This window comes from Buceros rhinoceros, unplaced genomic scaffold (genome assembly GCF_000710305.1).
Source record: "Buceros rhinoceros silvestris isolate BGI_N320 unplaced genomic scaffold, ASM71030v1 scaffold6917, whole genome shotgun sequence".
NCBI lineage: Eukaryota > Metazoa > Chordata > Aves > Bucerotiformes > Bucerotidae > Buceros > Buceros rhinoceros.
In genome coordinates, this window is record NW_010423857.1 from 43,128 (window position 1) to 62,737 (window position 19,610).

The 19,610-nt window shown below is 38.8% G+C and overlaps 1 protein-coding gene across 1 annotated transcript in view; it reads right to left on the bottom strand.

The window, feature by feature from the left end:
- NWD2 (NACHT and WD repeat domain containing 2) overlaps positions 1-18,369 on the bottom strand; it is a 36,222-nt gene extending 17,853 nt beyond the window's left edge. Inside the window, exons 1-3 of the mRNA XM_010140571.1 lie at positions 18,267-18,369; positions 15,480-15,568; positions 10,932-11,048 (exon numbers count right to left, since the gene is read on the bottom strand). Coding sequence (XP_010138873.1) covers positions 10,932-11,048; positions 15,480-15,568; positions 18,267-18,369 — 309 coding nt within the window. The remainder of the gene's footprint in view (positions 1-10,931; positions 11,049-15,479; positions 15,569-18,266) is intronic.
- Between the last annotated feature and the right edge of the window lie 1,241 nt (positions 18,370-19,610).

Genomic DNA, 19,610 nt, shown 5'->3' on the forward strand with positions numbered 1-19,610 from the left:
CTCTTTCTTCTGTCTTCTGTATGATCATGAAACACCAGTTTAGTTCAATTTGCTGCTTTTTCCTTCACCCTTTGTCATTGCTGGGTCTTTGAACTCCCGGAGCATGGGTGCAGATGAGAAAATTAGTCAAAAAGAATAAACTTAGGAAAGAGGTCTGTGAATAAAGGTAGAGGAAGAACTGGAGAAGATTTTGCCTACCTCTGGCTATAGATTTGAGCTGCTCACTTACTTTGATTCTCCTCCAAACAAATGTATCATTCCAATTTTGCCTTTTTTTTTTTTTTTTAAATTTGGTGGGAGATTTCCAGACAGGTGTGCACATTCTTCCTTCCATATATAGAGCTCAGGAACTTGCAGGTAACTTCTACTGCAGTCCATATTCCTGGCTACTCTCTGACAGATCCCGTAATGCTTTATAACAGTGGAGCTGGGTAGAAAAACATCACAAGGATTAGGATTTAGCACCCAGCCCAGACTGGAGTCAATAACCTTCTCTGTGGAAATCACTACCCTTCCTACAGGGAGTGGGAAAAGTACCTTTCCTGGAAGCATAAGGAGGTCAATCTTGTCTTTTAGAGGAGGTCATTGTGGTGTAACCTGCCCTGCTTTGTAAAATAATCACAACACTCACCCAAGCGTGGAGGAACTGTGAAAGGATTTGAAATCTTGTCCTGCATCTCACAGGTGAAGGCTGGCTAATGGAGAAAAGCTTCTCCTACTGTTGCTGTTTAATGTGCCTTACTAAGCATTCAGGGATACAGGCATCATGGAGCCAGAAAGGAAGAAGATACACCATTTTCTGGGAAATAAGACCTTGCTAGTTCTTATGAGAAGGGCTGCTTTGTTTCTAAATTCCCATTTTGGGATGGTATTTAAGTGATAAATTATGAGACAAAGAGTTTAGATTAAGGTAATGTTGAGCATGGAAAGAAGAGATGAATTAGGCACCTAATGGATTAACAGAGAGGCATCTAGCCTGTAGTCACTGCCAAAGTTGTAGCAACTTCAGGAGGGGTTTTTAGGACTGCAAAACCTATCTAAATCCTACAGTAAGTACATACACAGAGTCTTTATTGGAAACAGACCTCTATATTTATGCTTTTTTAAAACATAATTAAGCGGTGTTTCTCAGTAACATAGATAACCACTGTGAAGGTATTAGAAAGTGTTAATTAATGAGTATTATCAGAGGCAGAGATCACTCATGGTATAACAAGCATTTTTAACAACTCTCCCAATTTCAGGAAAACAGAAGCTACTTGTAATGTGATAGGAGATTTGGCTGAAAATTTATTTTTCCTGGGTTTTTTTTTCTTACTAGAGCTAAACAGATTGATATTCACTGCATCTACAAATGAAAACCTAATTTTGTCATTAAATATCAACAAAATGATTTCACAACTTGCACAGAATAATACAGACCCCATGAGCCTGACATGACCCATGTAGTGTAGTGAAACACCCAAAACACCATTAATAAACATGTTTTGCAGGGATACAAAATAGATAAAGGCCCAAGGGCAAATTTTAGTTTAAGAGACATTAGCTCTAGCAGATTATAATGCCACCCCTCCACAGCATCCAGAATTTAATGTTTATGACTCTATGCAAAACAAGTAGCATAATGTAACATCAAATCTTGTGGAATGCCCTATATTATTTATTTTGACTAGTTCTGGATTTTGATGACTTTTATTTGATTTCTGTATCCTGACATGCCAATTGTACCAAAACATTATTTTCTCAATGAGAATGCTAACCATTCATAAAGCCAACTACAGAGCTGCCACATTTCAAAAACTATTGTACTTCAATATTAGTTTTCCATTGATAATATAGATGGAAAAGCCTTCTTTATAAATCCTCTTAACTTTCACTTACCATACTTCTGCAAGAACGGAATAGATTAAAACATAACCTATCTATAGTAGCTTTCTGTTGGGATATCTTCATGCCTTTTCTAACATTAGTTTTTAACTAAAAGGTAATCAGACCTAAAATTAATTATAAGTGTACAAGCACTAAATATTGCCTAAAGGTAAAAGGTCAAGTAATTAGCTAAACGTTTAAAAATTCTGTAGCAAATCATCATAGGAAATAAATGAAATAGAGCAAAGAACATTAGGTCATGACACTTCTCTCAATAAAACCACTATCTTGCTTATGCCATGCAATGGCACAACTGAGAGGCAGAGTATATGCTCTGCAAAACTATGTGGCCAGGCAATGAGGTACAAGAAGTGGCACTCATAGCTATTCTAAATTCTTTTAAAGGGTTTTAAGCATTAAAGAAATTTCTATACTATGCAAAATAGTTAAGAAAAGAACATGGAGCTTATCGTATTCCATAGCATTGACCAGTACTGTTTAATACTTTCACTGATGACACAGACAGCGGGATGGAGTGCACCCTCAGCAAGTTTGTAGACAACACCAAGCTGAGTGGTGTGGTTGACACAACAGAGGGACAGGGTGCCAACCAGAGGGACCTGGACAAGCTGGAGAAATGGGCCCATGTGAACCTCATGAGGTTCAACACAGCTAAGTGCAAAGTCCTGCACCTGGGTCAGGTCAATCCTTTGTATCAATCCAGACTCGGGGACGAAGGGATTGAGAGCAGCCCGGCGGAGTAGGACTTAAGGGTACTGGTGGATGAAAGGCTGGACATCAGCTGACGATATGTGCTCACAGCCCGGAAAGCCAATGGTATCCTGGGCTGCATCAAAAAAAGCATGGCCAGCAGGCCACTCTGATGAGACCTCACCTGGAGTACTGTGTCCAGCTCTGAAGTCCTCAGCACAACAAGGACATGAACCAGTAGGAGAAGTTCCAGAGGAGGGCCACAAAAATGATCAGAGGGATGGAGCACCTCTGCTATAAGGACAGGCTGAGAGGGATGTGGTTGTTCAGCCTGGAGAAGAGAAGGCTCCGGGGAGACTCTACTGTAGCCTTCCAGTACTTAAAAGGGGGCTTAGAAGAAAGATGGGGACAGTCTTTTTGGTAGGGCCTGTTGCTACAGAACAAGAGATAATGGTTTTAAACTAAAAGACAGTAGATTTAGACCAGATAGGGAAGAAATTTTTTACAGTGAGGGTGATGAAACACTGGCACAGGTTGCCCAGAGAGATGTCAGATGCCCCATCCCTGGAAACATTTAAGGTCAGATTGGATGTGGCTCTGAACAACCTGATCTAGCTAAAGATGTCCCTGCTCACTGCAGGGGAGTTGAACTAGATGGCCTTTGAAGGTCCCTTCCAACCCAAAGCGTTCTGTGATTCTAAGGAAGTATTCTCCACTTCATATTTTTGAGGTGGAATGGAAAGTTACTTTACGAGGTTTTTTCCAGTTATGAAAGAAAGAAATATATGATAATTAGCTGCTACATGGCATGCTAACAGAACAGTAACTCCAATAAAAAGCACTTTGCACTAAAAGCAAATATTTTAAGAGAAAAGAGGCAATATGCTTATGGATGCATACCAGTATTACTGTGAAGAACACTGATACTGTCTCTAATTTTACTTGTGTAAATTAGTATCTTTCACTGAAGAAGAAAGGAACCTGTGAAATTATACACTCTAGTTGTCCTAAAAAAACAGACCCAACTACTGCTAGCTGGACTTAACAGTAATCAAACTGAAAAGTGAACTAATTACTTTGTGGTCAGGTGTTTGTTTCTGGGTCCCTTACTGGAGAACCAAAGGATCCCTGAGGTGAATCTCTGTACTTGAGAAAAGGGAAGGTATATATTCTAGGTGCAAGCCATAGCACTAAGAGTTCTCTTTGAACTTATCAACTGCCTGCTAAATGCTGTGAAGCGTACTCTTTGTTTACACAGAAATAGAATTGCAAGGTTTAGGATTCCCCCCCATCCCTTCTGCAGAAGAGCCAGTGTTGGCTTTCTTATCTACAGTGTCATTTGTAGAGCAGACCATTACCCTAACTGATTACAATACTACCTCAGAAGATGGTTTGGTAAAGCTCTTGAGGGTCAAGAGAAAATAAATCTTATAAATCTCAAAAGCCTATTTCTTCCTCTACACATTATATATAGAATAATGGAAATTTGAGTTCATGCTGATCTTGTTCTCACTAATACAGTAATTTATATTAAATATAAAACTTAACCTTTCCGGAATGAAGCAACAAAAGTTCTGTTTATGTCAAGAAAAAGAAATACAGTGACTGAGCAGAAAGTATGTACAGTCTTCTGAATGTAGGCTGAAAATGCAACCTATTTTAAGACTACATCAAAAACCATGCAGTTTCTACGTTCCATGGAAAAGCTGCCTGATGAATCTTGTAGCTATTTTCAATGGGATACGTTTATAAAATGAGTAAGCATTTTTAGACCCTATATTTTAGATTTAGAGAATCAGAGATGATTCACAGAAAACTACATTCCCAGCCCTAAAGCAGATCAAGGAACTCACTTTCAATAGCTTAATCATATAACATCACTCTGTGCTTGATTCCACTTTGTGTGTATCTGTTGTTCAGAGACAAACAACGTGGAAAGAGATATACACCATTTCCCTGTTAGTTTGGAGGCTGCGAAAGACAGCCATGGCTTGCTGAGGGGAATGTCGCATAGCGTCTTTAAAATCTAATAACTTTCTCTGTTTTGAAGGATTTAAAAAAAATGTATAAAACTCTACTTTTAAATTCACAGGAGAATCCTTCCTGTTGGCCAAGTCCATCTGAAACAGGATTAGTGTCTTCAGACATATACTTCACTTCAGATTAATGCCAACAAGTTCTATGAAGCCATTCCTGATATGCTGTATGACCCCAGTCCCGCTTACGTTAGAGGGAATTCTTCTTTGGATGGGTTTTCAATCAGATGCAGAGTGAAATGGACATTCCCAGGTTGATATTTGTTTCTTGGAATAAACTTTACTGGGAGAAGCAGGCTGTTGTGCCATGTCTGGTTCCAGCTATTTCTCCTCATTCACTTAAAAACTATATATAGAGCTGCTTCCTTGAGGGAAATTAAATTCTGAAACGTACCAAGCACATGTAACTTCTGCTGAATTCCCAAAGACCACTTGGTGCTAAGCATTCTCCCTAAACTGGCTGTTTGACTAAAGACACATTTCACTGACTTTAGCCTCCCTAACTTAAAATGTGTGGCGATTTTCCCAGGAGAGCAAAAGCAAAATGTAACTCAGCTGTTCCAGAACCTGTATATATATTTGGTTTTCACAGTGGGAATAAACCCCAGAGTAACACCAGAACTGAAATGGGAGTTGAGGAGATTCAGCAGAGCTGGAGTAATACAATTTGGGATTTTCTCTGAGCTGCAATGTTTTTAGAGTTAATTATCAGCCATTTGTACTAAGCAAAGAGAACGAAGAAGCAGTGTATCTATCTCATGGACTGATTAAAGCATGCATTATGGTGTAGACAGGAAGATCCAGAGATGTAGAAAGCATTTCACTCCTCGATTTACCATATCTCGCCTTCAATTTCAGGTTGATTTAAGGACATGCCACACATTGTAAATTACTAATACTCTTTCAAAATCCTACTGGAATTCCAATTTTATAATGCTAGGTCTTTTTTAATGGTTCATTAATGCTTAAGTTAACAACAAGCTGTCAATAATTTCAGAGAGATAAATGTAAATTAAAATGGCCCCTCAGAGTAGGTAGAAAATGTTTTTACTGTTCTTTGGACCAGAAGGTTTGAATGACAGGTGGAGAGAATCTCTTAGGTTTGTACAAACCCAAACATATTTAATTGAGAAAATTGTTACAGGTGACAAACTATTTTATTTCCGTTTCTCCCTTTCATTTTACAATTTTTCAGGACATAGTCATACAGGAACAGCAGTTCAGGCAGAGACTGTGTGGTGCTGCACAGATGGAAGAGAGCACCCACGTGTCATAACGTGCGGAGTGTGTTTGAACAGAAGAGCAGAGAAGCCTGCCAGTTCTCTCATCTGTACTAAGGCATAATCAACTGCAGATTAGTACTGGAGTATTAGTTAGGGAACCTCGATAAAAGGGCAGTAAACTCATTCAGCAAATCATCACTATAGACTAACAACACCCTAAATAGCTCGAGGCCTTAACTGATATCAAGCACTGTACTTGGATTCCTAAATTAGCGATCTAACTCCCTACTGTCTCCTTGCTCTTAATGGAGAAACAGTCATCTGTTTCCTCAGAAGAGGACTTAGATATTAGTGGAGATATCTATATCTTTCTACTAGTTATTAAAGGTGTCGAGACTAGATGTGTAATAGATTAATCCTGTTCATGATCAGTACTAGTTCAGTACTAGTTCCAGAATGATAATATAGGCTTTACTATCACTCTACCACCCTGTCTGTGTTGCCAACTCATGAATTCACTAGGAAACATAACCCCCAAAAACATAAAGGTTCCCGTGATGCACTCAGTGTATTTTGGTTTTGGTATTGTTATGCAATGCAGAGTTTGAGCAGTTCACAATTTAATAAATATATTGCATTTCAATCTCCCTGTGTGGATTCCAGAGACAATCAGTATGATTTCTTCATAAAATTTGTACAGGAAGTATTTTCCCCACAAAAACAGTCCTTTTCCTCTCATACGTAAATCTTAATAAATTATGCTGTAGATAAAAACAGTGTGGTATGTAAAGGCTTCAAGTTTTTAAATGGTCATCTATAACAGGCACTGATTTTACACAGGAAAAAACCAGCCAAATGAAAAAGCCAACCTAACCACAAAATAAACAACTCCCCTCTCTCTTAATCGGATCAAGTGTTGATAGAGATCAGGCAGTGGGTAAGAGGGGGACTGTACATCGCAAAGAAAATGTCACAGAAAATGAATTGGCATTTTTTTCAGAACTCCTTCCTCCTTTGTGTTTATGAATGTGTTCAATTTGGATTTTTCTTCATATCTAAAGAAGAGCTTACGACTTCCAACTTATGCAACTGCACTAATTTAAAACCTGAATTTCAGTTCCTCTCCATCTAATATCACAATGCAGGAACAAGGTGCCATAAAGAAACACTTTCTAAAATCAATCTGTATCTGCTAGTTAATTCTGATTAGCACAATTTAATCCCAGACCTGTGTCTGAATTAAAAAAGTGGTAACTGAAGAGTAAAAAAAATACCCAGCTGAATGGAAGTAGTACATTCTATAAAGTTTTCTCAAGAAATGGGAAGTTGCCCAAATCCTGCACTGCCAAAGTCAGTTTTTAATTATGTTGCTATAAATAAAAATAATTGTGCTTGCTGCAGTAGAATAATATTAAATTTGTGTTGTAAATGGAATAAATCCCATCCCTCTAAGGTACAACAAACCAAAAACCCAAATGTGCATAAAGAGATTTCTGTGGGTTTGCCAGTCCAGTGATTGGGAGAGCTATTACTCTAGTCCATAACTGGAAAACCTGGAATAAATACCGAAGTTGTCAGCTCACTGCAACCTCTTTGCTAACTGTTTTGTTCTGTTTAAAATTTCTGATTTGGCTTCATTTCTTTCCTTAGTAACAATATCAGGCAGGCGGTTCTCAACAGTCTCAAAATTCTGAGCTGCTAAAAAATACCCAGCAATGGCGTGTGACGAGGTTTCCTTCACTGTCAGAGATTTTAGAACACCCATGTCTAAGGAAAATGCCATGCCTTTCTGCTCCAAATCTGCTTCTTCATCAAAGGGAAGATACAAAGTAGAAAAATAAACGCAGAAAGCTAAATTTAGTCATGTAACATAGAAGCTACCCAAACTCTCTAGAGATCTGGGCCAGTGTGTGCTTGTGAAAAACAGTGTCATGACAGCATCAAACGCAGCCCAGACTCAGTACTCCAAGTGCCAGGCTCCCTGCAGCCAAGTGCTGAGAACGGCCTTCGTTCCTCAGGGCTCTGAAGCTAAATGACGGAGTGAGGCAAACAGGTGAATGAAACAGTGTCAGCAAAATGGTTGTAAGGGTGTGATAAAAGTACAGAACAACACACACTACAGCTTGCTCTATGTCTAATTTTTGGCATCAAGAGACGTGATCTCCAGCCTTCACAGCAGGCATTGCTTAGTATCCCTTCTGTCCCCATGGGATTTCAGTTCACTAAATCTTTAAAATTCTTCCCAAAAAAAAAAAAAAAAAAAAAAAAAAAAAAAAAAAGAAAAAATAATCAAGGACTTGCAGTTTTTTCCAGAACTCTTCTTTGCCTCATTATGATGTCTAAGAATTAGAGTTCACTTAGCTACATTTAGGTATAGAGGAGAAATCTACCTTTTAAAAATGATTTTCTTAGCAAATAAAAAAGAAAATTTAGAATAGTAAAGGCGTGGTCTTAAAATTGTTTTCTATTGAAGTATAACACCAAAACACAGGTTGGTAAGATGGAATTAAAGCTGTCGAAGGAGAGTGGCATGTGTCCTTTGATATCTGGGCAATAAACACTTCCGCTAACCTTCCTGTGGCAATAAACAAGTGACTATGGGGAGAACAATCAGTAGTACGTCAGTAGTAAACAGAAGCAATGTTTTCTTACTTTCAGACCAATCCTTGAAAACTTGTAATAGAGACATGTAATAGCAAAATGTTTGTAATTTACTAAAACTTATACTAACAATTGGTGTATAAGAGAAAAGCATTTAAGTCAGAAAACATCCGGCATGACGGATAGATACTGAACAAGTCTGTCTTTTGCCCTGTATGCTCTCGTATTTCTACAGCAGTAGAAACTGGAACTGAATTTACCTAATGTAGGCAGGATATGTATTTTTTTTCTCTGCGAGTAACTTGTCTTAAAATAAACTTGGTTGTCTTCTTGAACACAAATGAAGAGTTTTACAGAGGTTAATTTAAATTCAGACTTATCCTAATATCTCTGCAGTCCTACAACTATTCATAAAAAATAATTGTCATATATCCCCCATTTATTTCTCACAAAGATGGAGCCTCAAGACAGCTGATAAATAATTAAATATGTTTTGGGATCACAGAAATATTTACCTTTTAGAGAAGTTTCCTTAGTCATAGAAAGTCCTACTCACTGTGGACATTTTTGTACTTTCACTAAGTCACCCTTGCACATAATACTTCTAATATTCAAAATAAACTCACATTCTTCCCAAGTCATCTTGTCTTCTGTTTCAATCCTTTAATAAGATGGCTGCTCTGAAAGTCACGCCTCTTATTTTACTGTGTTGGCCCACGACGTCAGAGGCGGATGTTGGTGGTCTGGCGGTAGAGGTTGAACCTTCCTGCCCATATCCCGTTAAATGTTGCCGTGTGGCAGATGGCAGCAGAGGGGCCATCTGACAACACGGTGTCTGACATGGCAGTGCATATGAAGAAAAGGGATGTAACTGAATTCCTCCATGAGGAAAAAATTGCACCCACTGACATTCATCGATGCTGCTGAACATTTATGGAGACCAAACAGTGAGTGGCAGCACAGTGAAGGGGTGGGTGGCACATTCAGCAGTGGTGACAGTGATGGTGGGTCACCTCCACTGGTGCAGATTTTTACAAGCACGGCAGACAGGCTCTTGTTCATCGCTGGTGAAAATGCACAGCCAGTGGTGGTGACTACGTCAAAAAACAGTGTTTTGTAGCTGAGAATGTGCTTTATCACATAGTGTTATTGTGCTCTTTGTATCTGTGGTAGTTTCCATGGAAATAAAGCAGAGGCATTACTTTCGGAGGGACCTATGTAGATGCTGTAGGTGCAGTACATAGCACTGAATAGCCAATCTCATTAGACAGATTCTCTATCTAGATTTACCCAGAAAGTTAAAGTCAGCCTTACTGCCTTACTCTTCACAGATAAAGAGGTTATGCTACTCTCTAAGCAGCTGGGAAAAGGCATTTATCAAAAGTCATGTATTTTTTGTCTATGCACTGAAAACAAATATGGTCAGCATACCATGCACTAAACTGGTCTTTAAATATTTTTCAAGTTAACTATGTTCATCTTAAAACAAAGTAAAAATCTTTCTAAGCACAGAATAAAGAGGAAAAAAATGCATTATTGTGAATATATTCTTACATATTTAATATAAAATCAGTGACAGTGACTGCAAAATCTATTGTATATGATTGATTGGAAGGGGGAAAAGCACACCTGGCAGGACTTTACATAGACAGGGCCTTTCAGCTATTAGAATCCTACACAATGTTTGGCATAAATTCATACTACTTCAGCTGTAAAAGCTGCAAGGAACAGCTGAAGAATGTTAAGATTGATGTAAAATATCAGGTTCATCTACAGAAAAAGACCTCTATGACATTAAAAGAACTATGTAAAGCTTTATAAACCACTCCTGTAAAGGTGTTTCCATCTCTCCTTTAGGTCTAATAGGAAAAGCCAGTGAAGATGTATCTTTTTTTGCCAGCTTTGCTGGCTCTTGAAGAATCCTAAAGGCAATGCTTGTTCTGGCAACAGAGAAGAGAAGGCAGAAGAGCAGGAAAACCACAAAGACTCAGAGCTTCCTCACGTCATCAACCTCCAGTCTTTTCACTCTCTCATACCTGGCATCCTAACTTCTCCTGGCTTTACGACACAAACTAGCAAAATGCAGGTGACAGAAGATAGTTCTTGGAGCTGCTGAGGTTTTATAAGTAAGTCTTTCAAGGCCAGCCAATAATGCATGTGTGAAGCTCCAAGAACTAATTAATGGTGGCCTCCTTAAACGAGTAGTCCATACTTCTGTTGTGACAGTAGTACAGTCATACCTTTCTAAATCCTTCTTGCTATGGGGACTGATCACTAAAGATCTTTCTTTTCTCTCCACTAATACTGAATAATCACTGTCAATCTACAGTGCTGGGTAGGGAAACATTTGGATGCGGTATAGCAACTGTACAGTGAGGAATATCTAATATTTTAGGAAGAAGAAAAGAATACATTTATTGCTGAAGCATGCAAGTTAGGACAGCTAACATTATATTTTTGTGGTAAAGTAAAATATTATTTTTATACCCACAACAAAACATGGACCTGCAGAACTTTTCAAGCAATCTTCTAACAGCTTCATACGAGTCTTTTGCAGCTCAGGACTGTCCCATTCATCTGCTTCAACTCCCCAGTATAAGTCTATGACCTGGAAAACAGGACGCAGTATTGTTACTTTTATCATATGCCCTTTTTACCTATTGAATTAAAAATCAGCTTTGTCAACATTCCATGTACTGCTAAGCGTCACTCTGTAGTGCAGGAAAAGGCAATGACATCGACATGCAGCCCTTACATGGACTGTCAGGGTTTCCTTAGGTAAATGAGAATTCAAGCCTCTTACTTTCACTCCCAGATAGTACCTCCTGGGACAGTCTCTCATTTCATATTCATATTTTTGTGCAGAGATTAGCATGACAAGATCTTGATTTGATGTAGTCTTTATTTGCTACTGGATTGCATATAATGGATAGCTAACAATAATGACAAAAGCATTGATAAAATCACGGCTTCACGGAAATTAATCAGAGTTTTGCTGTGGATCATAGTCAAGACCATGACTTGACACCCTGTGTCACTTGCATCCACAGGGTATAAACTCGTCCCTTGCATCATGGCTCAAAAGAAAGAATATGTGCAGTTCTGTAATATTGTACTTCCTTTGTTAACTGGTCTTTGTTACTTTGGAAGCAGAGATTGTATAGATACGTGGTGGCAGCCAGCTTTGTTCAGCCTTTCATCTGTGGCTACAGGCTCGGTTTTGTGATGGTAATTAATTGAAAACAAAGTCCTGGAAGAAACTGGACTAAATAAATAATAAATAATAAACCAAATATTTGAAGAAATTAAGTGATGAAGTGTGATTTCCCTACCCATTTTAACTAAAAGGCGGGGTTTTTATTGTGGGAAATTGAATTAAAAAGAATAGGGATCATAGGTATGCATTTCTTTTGGAATAAAACCTATAGTACATCTATAGTACTCTCTCATTTAAGCTACTACTGATTGGGAACTTCATGTAAATACCTTGAACAAAATTTGTCCAAAAGATAGTTAAAAAAAACCGCAACCAAAACAACAAAAAAATTTGACATATGTTTTTGTCATATTACTGGTACTGTGGAAGCACTCTGCTGCTTCCATAAGAAACAGAATCACAAAACTAGCTGTGGCCTAAACAGATCATAAATCAGCCTGAAGACCTAATATATAACTGGGTTGATGTAAAATTCACGTTTACAGCTGGTTAATGTCAGACAGCCTTCCTGTCTCCCTCACCTGCAATGATTTCTTCTCTGTCCTCTTCTCCTTTAGTTTGATTAGGAAAAAATGTTCCCTTCTTCCTCTCTCCTTTCCGTAATTTATGTGTATGACTTCATTATTGAACATCACATTGTATTCAGCTGTCTGATTACTTGAATGATGTATGATAGAGCTTAAGTATTCCAGTCATAAAATTAGAGCATCTCAGCATACAGTCAAAAATATTTGAATGACTGGTTGAATGAATTTATTGTGCTGCTCAAGTTCATTTGAAACATAAAAGCAAATTCTATTTTAATTAACTGTTCAGAAATCATGCTAACTCTGTAAATGTGAAGAGGAGGTTCTCTGGAATAGCAGATACTGTAGGGTCTCAGCAGCACCTTCTCTGTGTTGTAACACTATAGATTATTTTTATTGGGTAACAATTTTGGTGCATAGCACCTTAATATGTTGTAATTTTGTCCTGCAGGAGGAAATATTTTAGCCATCAATCCTCTAAAGGCACCAGGAATTTAAAAATGAGAGGCTTATCAGTTATTCTTTATGCTGGCTGAGATGAATAGGATTTAAGAATTTTAAAGAAATGGGACAAGACAACTGTATCTGATTTTGAAACACATTTTTACTTATACATGGAAAAACTGTGGTGATAAAGACCCACTTTAACTTTCAGTCAGGCTGCCAAGGTGAGATGACAACCAGTGCTCCGTGCGAGAGCTGTTTACACACAGTGGAGTGACAGTGGTCTAGTTCAGTCCCACGCTAGTCACCTAACACAGACTTTTTGTTCATAATTCAGTGTTTCCTTTTGCTTATTTTAGCTTTCATCCTACCAGTCTTACAGATTCACAGACTTTTCTAAGGAAAGGAAATAATTGTATCTTTATCAATTCCAAGTGCTTAAAACACACTAAAAAATTTTCTTTCATGCAAAATTCCACTTTGCTTCTAGCATATATTGCGTGGTAAAAATGATTTGAAACAGTTCATTGTTCCCAAGGAGAAAAGAGTAATACTGCTAATTAACTATGGTTAGTTGTCCTCCAAAAATTTTCTATTACGATTGCTTTCTTTAACCTCTCTGTCCTCACCTAAAAATTTACTGTATTTCAGGTACAAAACACCATGCACTCTGGAATTCTTTTTCTCAGCTACTTCTTTTCAGTCTTCACCAGTACCTGTTTTTCAGAAATACTTTCTGATTCAATGGAAAAGGAAGTCCATTCCCTATCAGCTCCCACCAATTTGATGACACCTGACAGATCTCATGCTTGGCAACAACTGAAACACTTATCAGTGCAGCCAGACGACTCAGTGGAAGCTGGAGCAATGAGTGTACTCAAATGCATTTAATTTGGGTCATAGTTTATGAAGAAGAGGCTGTTCTCAGGAAAAGTTGAAAAGATGAAAAGTTACGTGTTCTGCTCTGTGCAAGGAAATATAAATTTATCCCTGCATCTGAAAAGTACATAATACTTTCTTAACACTGCTCCACCGAAAACTGTAGTCTTGATTTTACATGCTAACCTAAGAAACTCAGTGTATCAGGAGTGGAAAAGGGAAAAAAAAAAAAAAGTTTTTTATAAAGTGTACCTCAGAGTCTCCTCCAAAATGGTTTACTACTTTACTACTTTCCTTTGGTAATTTTTTGTCCCGATTTTCCTATTTTGTTTCCACAGAAATGTCATAGCTTTCTAGCTGTTTTCAGAAATGTGTCAGTGGAGCTGTTTCTCAGACCTCGTATCACATAAGGATGCTCCTGGTGTTGAAACTATGTAATAAAGTAATTTGCTTCCATGAATATCAACTAGACTAAACTTAATTATTCCTGCCCTAGAGACTACATTACAATCCATTTGAATTATTCTTCCCCTAGAGACTACATTACAATCCATTTGAAGAAAGACGTTTCCTCTCACAAAGAATTCAGTGGATTATGATCTACTTAGAAGAGACATTTCCCTCCTGTCACTGAGATGTCTCCTCAAAGGTGACGGAAATAAAGAGTTTCTGTTTTCCATTAATATCACATGGTAGTAACAGGATAAAAATGCTTTATTATTTAAGTATCTTTTGCTAGTCCTTGCATGTACCACTGCAGCTGGGTCTTTCCAATCAGCTGAGCTAGGACCTTCAGATGGAATTCTTTTATAGACATAATCAAAAATCACTCCGGAATTTACTACTTTGCAGATTCAGCAACTCCACTGTGATTCAGGGAATTAAAACCAAATATCCTAATTTAAGAACTTGTTATTTTTATTAAAAACCAGCTGCATGTGCATCAAGAATAATACACTGGGAGGAACAGGATGTTGCATAAAAGGCATTAGCTGTTTCCAAGTAAGCTACAGTCTGGAGAGCTGAGTTTTTGGGGTCACTAAGGTGGGAGGTTAATACAGGTATGTGAGGAAGGCTTGAGGATGGAGAACTAGAATTTTTGAAAAACTGAACAACATTTTTACAATATGACACACTGTATCTCTTATCGGAGAGCCAGTTCCAGGCTTGCTGACATATATATAGGACTTTACTAAAGAACTACTAGACTGTGAATTAGGATATACCAGACTTAAAAGAACCAGTGACTTTACCTGTGATGCCAGAATCATGTGTTTTAGGTCAAACGCAACTTTATTTATTACCAATTGGATTTTACCAAAGATGTGGCTAGCTCTATGTCTACCATAACACGAAGGAAAACATGAACTGACTGAACAACAGGAATTTTACAATTTACATTAAAGGAAGCAAATCCATAGTATACAATCAGAATATGTATGTTCAACGTTCATTTTGGTAATCAATCAGTTTCAATATTCACTTGGTTAAATTATTTTCTACATTACAGTGGAAGAAAGACCCTTAGTTAGAGTACACATAACAATTACGTGAGTATACAGATGGTGCTACTTCAACAATGATTACATGAAATTAAAAATAGGTTGCATATTAAGTTAAGCATGGTTTCTAGAATTACAACACAGTAATTCTGATGTAACATTATTTCTTCTTAAACATTTTGACATATCTAAAGGAGAGATGGTTTCATTAAGTTTCTAATGTGAAAGTGGTCAGCTGTATTCTTGTTACCACCAGTGCAATGTTGCATTGCAAAACCGTGTGTTTTTCTTATCTATTCAGAATTTATATCAAATCTGCCTGTAAAATAATTCAAGTACATCAATTAAGTACAATTAACATATGAAATACATTTTTTGCTATTTTCTATTTTACCAAATATCTGTTTTCTGTTCTAAATAGAGTTAATTACAAGAAAAAGTAATGCAAGACTCAAGACAACAAAACCTACCTGAAATTCCAGCCCATAGTTTTCCCTGCAGAATTCTCTCAGCTTAGGATACACATGTTCTCTTAGGGCACTCCTTTCTGCTATTGTGTCTGTGTTGGGGAAAAAGATGTCATTATCAATATTCCTATGAACTCTGTTCTTGCAATCAGATTTATCACAGATTTATCACAGAAAAAAGAGCCCTTAACACTCCCCAGCCCCCCATCCCGGCCGAAAATCAAGTGCTAGGATATAATCTCCAAACACCTACATAAATGTGTTTGTATGTGCAGCATTAGGCTTCGCACACATCTTAATGTTGCAGCATATTTCAATACAGTGCAGCTGAATTTATTTTGTAATACAGCAGTCAGAATCTCCTTATCAGTTTGACTTCTGTTTAATTTTCAGGAAAATGAATTTTATGAATTAGAAATACTATGGAACAAAGAGATATACCAAAGATGAAAGAGAACTCTATACTTAGAAAAAAAAATCAATAACATGAATAAGAGACATTGTGTCAAACTATCAGTTTCTTCACCATCTTTAATCTGATAGTATCTTAAAAGGAAGAAAGCTGTTAATAGCATCATTTTTGCTATCTTTTGCTGCAGATGATTCTTGCTATCATACTAAATGCACGGTTCTGATACCACGTTATTCTCACCACGCAAAATCATAGAATCACAGAATCATCTGGTTGGAAGAGACCTTTAAGATCATCAGGCCCAACTGTTCACCTTGCACCTGCCAGGGTCCCTAAACCATGTCCCTCAGCACCACATCTACGTGTCTTTTAAACACTTCCAGGGATGGGGACTCCACCACCTCCGTGGGCAACCTGTTGCAATGCTTACTGACTCCCTCTGTAAAAAAATTTTTCCTGATATCCAACCTAAATTTCCCCCGACGCAACTTAAAGCTATTCCCTCTCGTCCTGTCATTCATAATATGGGAGAAGAGACCAACAACCACCTCACTACAAACTCCTTTCAGGTAATTGTAAAGAGTGATAAGGTCTCCCCTGAGCCTCCTCTTCCCCAGACTAAATAAACATTCCCCCTTCCCTCAGCCACTCCTCATAAGACAAATTCTCTAGACCCTTCATCAGTTTTGTTGCCCTTCTCTGAACACGTTCCAGCACCTCAACGTCCTTCTTGTAGTGAGGGGCCCAAAACTGGACACAGTACTCACGGTGTGGCCTCACCAGCACCAAGTACAGGGGGACAATCACTGCCCTGCTCCTGCTGGCCACACTGTTCCTGATACAAGGCAAACATGATGACACATTTTGATAACAAAGTACAATATGGCAACAACTCCAAAATTACCATTAAGTTCTGTCTGTCCAGGTTAATCTGAACACATCTGTGTAGTACTCTCAAAAGTGAATTAAATTTGGTTATTAATGAAATCTTGTATAGGTAATATATTTTATTGTCTTTCCCAATAAGACTAAGATATGTGATGGATTTTGCTGGGTCTAGATTGGGAGCAGTGTTGACTCAGTTAAGACACAGAGGGATGACACTGTTGCTAACTTATTTTCAAAAATAAAACACAGCTGTTGTAAACCACTAGACCAGAGCACCATGTGATGAAGAAGAAAGTGTAAGTTATGAATGATGAAGAACATCTACCACAGTTAAAGCAATATTTGTATAACTGCACTGAAACAACACAGTAGGTTAAAACTGATTTACCAATCCCCATATTGTTGCAAACCAGAGTATGTATGCAATTCTAACAATATTTTATTTATCGGAGCCACATGTAAGTCAGAGGTCTGCTCATAGAACCACAAATTTATAATATTTTTTATTTTGAAAATTCTGTGAGACTCTGAAATCTGTAACTTAATTACATAATTTTTATTATATTCTTAATATTTAAAGATGCCTTTGTAATATTACACAAATGTGTAGTATAATTACCGTTTATTGTTACAAACAGAAAGCAATGCGGAACGCCTCCAGAGGATTATTTCTTGTGAAATTTTCAGCAAAGTAAAAAGGCTATGCCACAAAGGCTCAAAAGACCAACCATGAGCTTAATCCAATTTATCTGAATTATCACAGTTTTTCCTTCACAAATTTTTGATGGGGAAAAATGTCAAAGGCGTAATAATTTTCATAAAATTCTAAGCGCAACAATATTATGTACTTACGATTTTGTGTTTTAAAATATACTAACTGTGCTAATGTGCTCTGAAGACAACAGTCCAGAAGCATTAGTCAAGTCCTTGCTCCATTACCAGCTTTCTGTTTGACTGTGGGCACACCGCTCAAGGTGAGACCCTAAATACGAAGTGCATAGTTTTTACATATCCAATTTGAACCCTGCAAATAAGACATATATTCGGAGGAATGTGGCCTCACTCCCTTTCTCCTCACTTCTCTCTCAGGAAGTTATTACCCTCCTCTCCCTCACACTGAGGAGTGCTGCGCCCAGCTCTGGGCACCCCAGATCTGGAGAGGCTACTGACTCGGTCAGATGCAAGGGCAGACTGAGGGATCTGGGCTTGTTTTTTATGGTGAAGAGTGTAAGGGGGACCTAACCGCAGCCTACAACTACTTCTAAGGCACTTATAAAGATGATGGAGCCAAGCTCTTTCTGGCAGTGTCAGCCAGTACAACAATGGCAGTGACAACACATTACAGCTTGGGAAGTTCAGGTTGGACACTAGGAGAAGCTCCTCTGTCCTTGCGGCTCTTCAAGATTCGACAAATTCATAGCTGACCAAGTTACTATTGGCAGCACTTCAGGAGGGCGGGTAACCCCAGAGACCTCCTGAGTGCCCCTTACAAATGGCACTGATTCTGCCTCCCAGAAGAACCTGCAGGTTTGGCTTAGTCATCCAGGCCCCATGTATAGTGCCTGGGAAGACTCCTACTTCTGCATGGGCCATTTCGAGCAGAACCGTGGAGTAAAATAGCTGTTGCCAAGGACCCAATGTCCACTCCATATGTATTGCAGGGGATTTTACTTTGGATGGAGCTCAACTCTCACAAACATTTGCTGTGCATTAGGTGAGATCCTGGAGTTATTTTCCTGTTTTTCATCCCAAAAGAACCCAGTTCATGCACACCAAGACTGCCCTACGATGTGAAGTCAAAGTATATTAGATAGTGATGATCAAGAGATTCACCTCAGAAATGTACTCCAGAATACAGACACATCCTACAAATATTTAGGAATGGAGTGCAAAATTAATGCTCTCAGCCCAGGGCTGCTTGAGTTAGTTCATATGGAATAGAGCAATGGATGAGCTGCTCCCTCCTTAGGATCCACAGTCATTAATTTTCTCTCTTACTTTAGTCCCTAAGTCCACAGTTCTTGCAGAATGTCATCATCATCATCATCATGGCTTGGCTTCACGAACGAAGATCTGGGAAGGGCTTTTCCCACGCTCACTGCAAGCGATGAGTGCACCCTTCAAGCCTGCGCAGTGGATTTTTTAGATGAGGCGCAGCGTGCGCGGAACTGGCTCCACCCTTTACACCTGAGGTTCATCTGCCAGCGCCTAGCGAGCTTGGACGGTGACAGCGAAGTCCTCAGGTCACAGGTTTGGTTAGAGTGTCCTTCTCTTAGATGATGGATGCCTTACAAGGCTAAACGAGCTCCATCTGCCCGGGTTTGGCGTGAGAGTTGTCCTTCTCCTAGGACGGTTGCCCAAAGGCTAGTGAGCCCATCCTGCCCGTGGACACACTTTGTCTGACCCTTCAGCTGAGACCTGTCTGGCTTGGGAGACCCCACTGGAGGCACATGCCACCAGCAGCACAGCTCTCAACCTCACAAGGGCACGCAAGCTCCTTCCCCACGGCAAGGGGGTGCCCGTGAAAGAGTCGCTGCTCTACCTCCGGACATCACAGACCCGGGCACGGGGTGGCCGGGGCCTGCCCAGAATGGGAGGAGCTTGCAGAAGGTAGTACACAGCTAACAATGCTAATTAGCCAGAGGTCTGCTCTATGCTGACACAGCAGTATTATTTTGGCTCCAAACTTTTCTCGGTGCTAGCCTGCAGTCACCAAGCTGCACCGTGTTGCTGTACCTTGTGATAAAAGCTACTTGCATACATGGCATCATTTGAAATAGTTCACTGTTTTTTTTTACCTTCAAAGAAACTGAGGCCCTTATATCAGTCAGTGA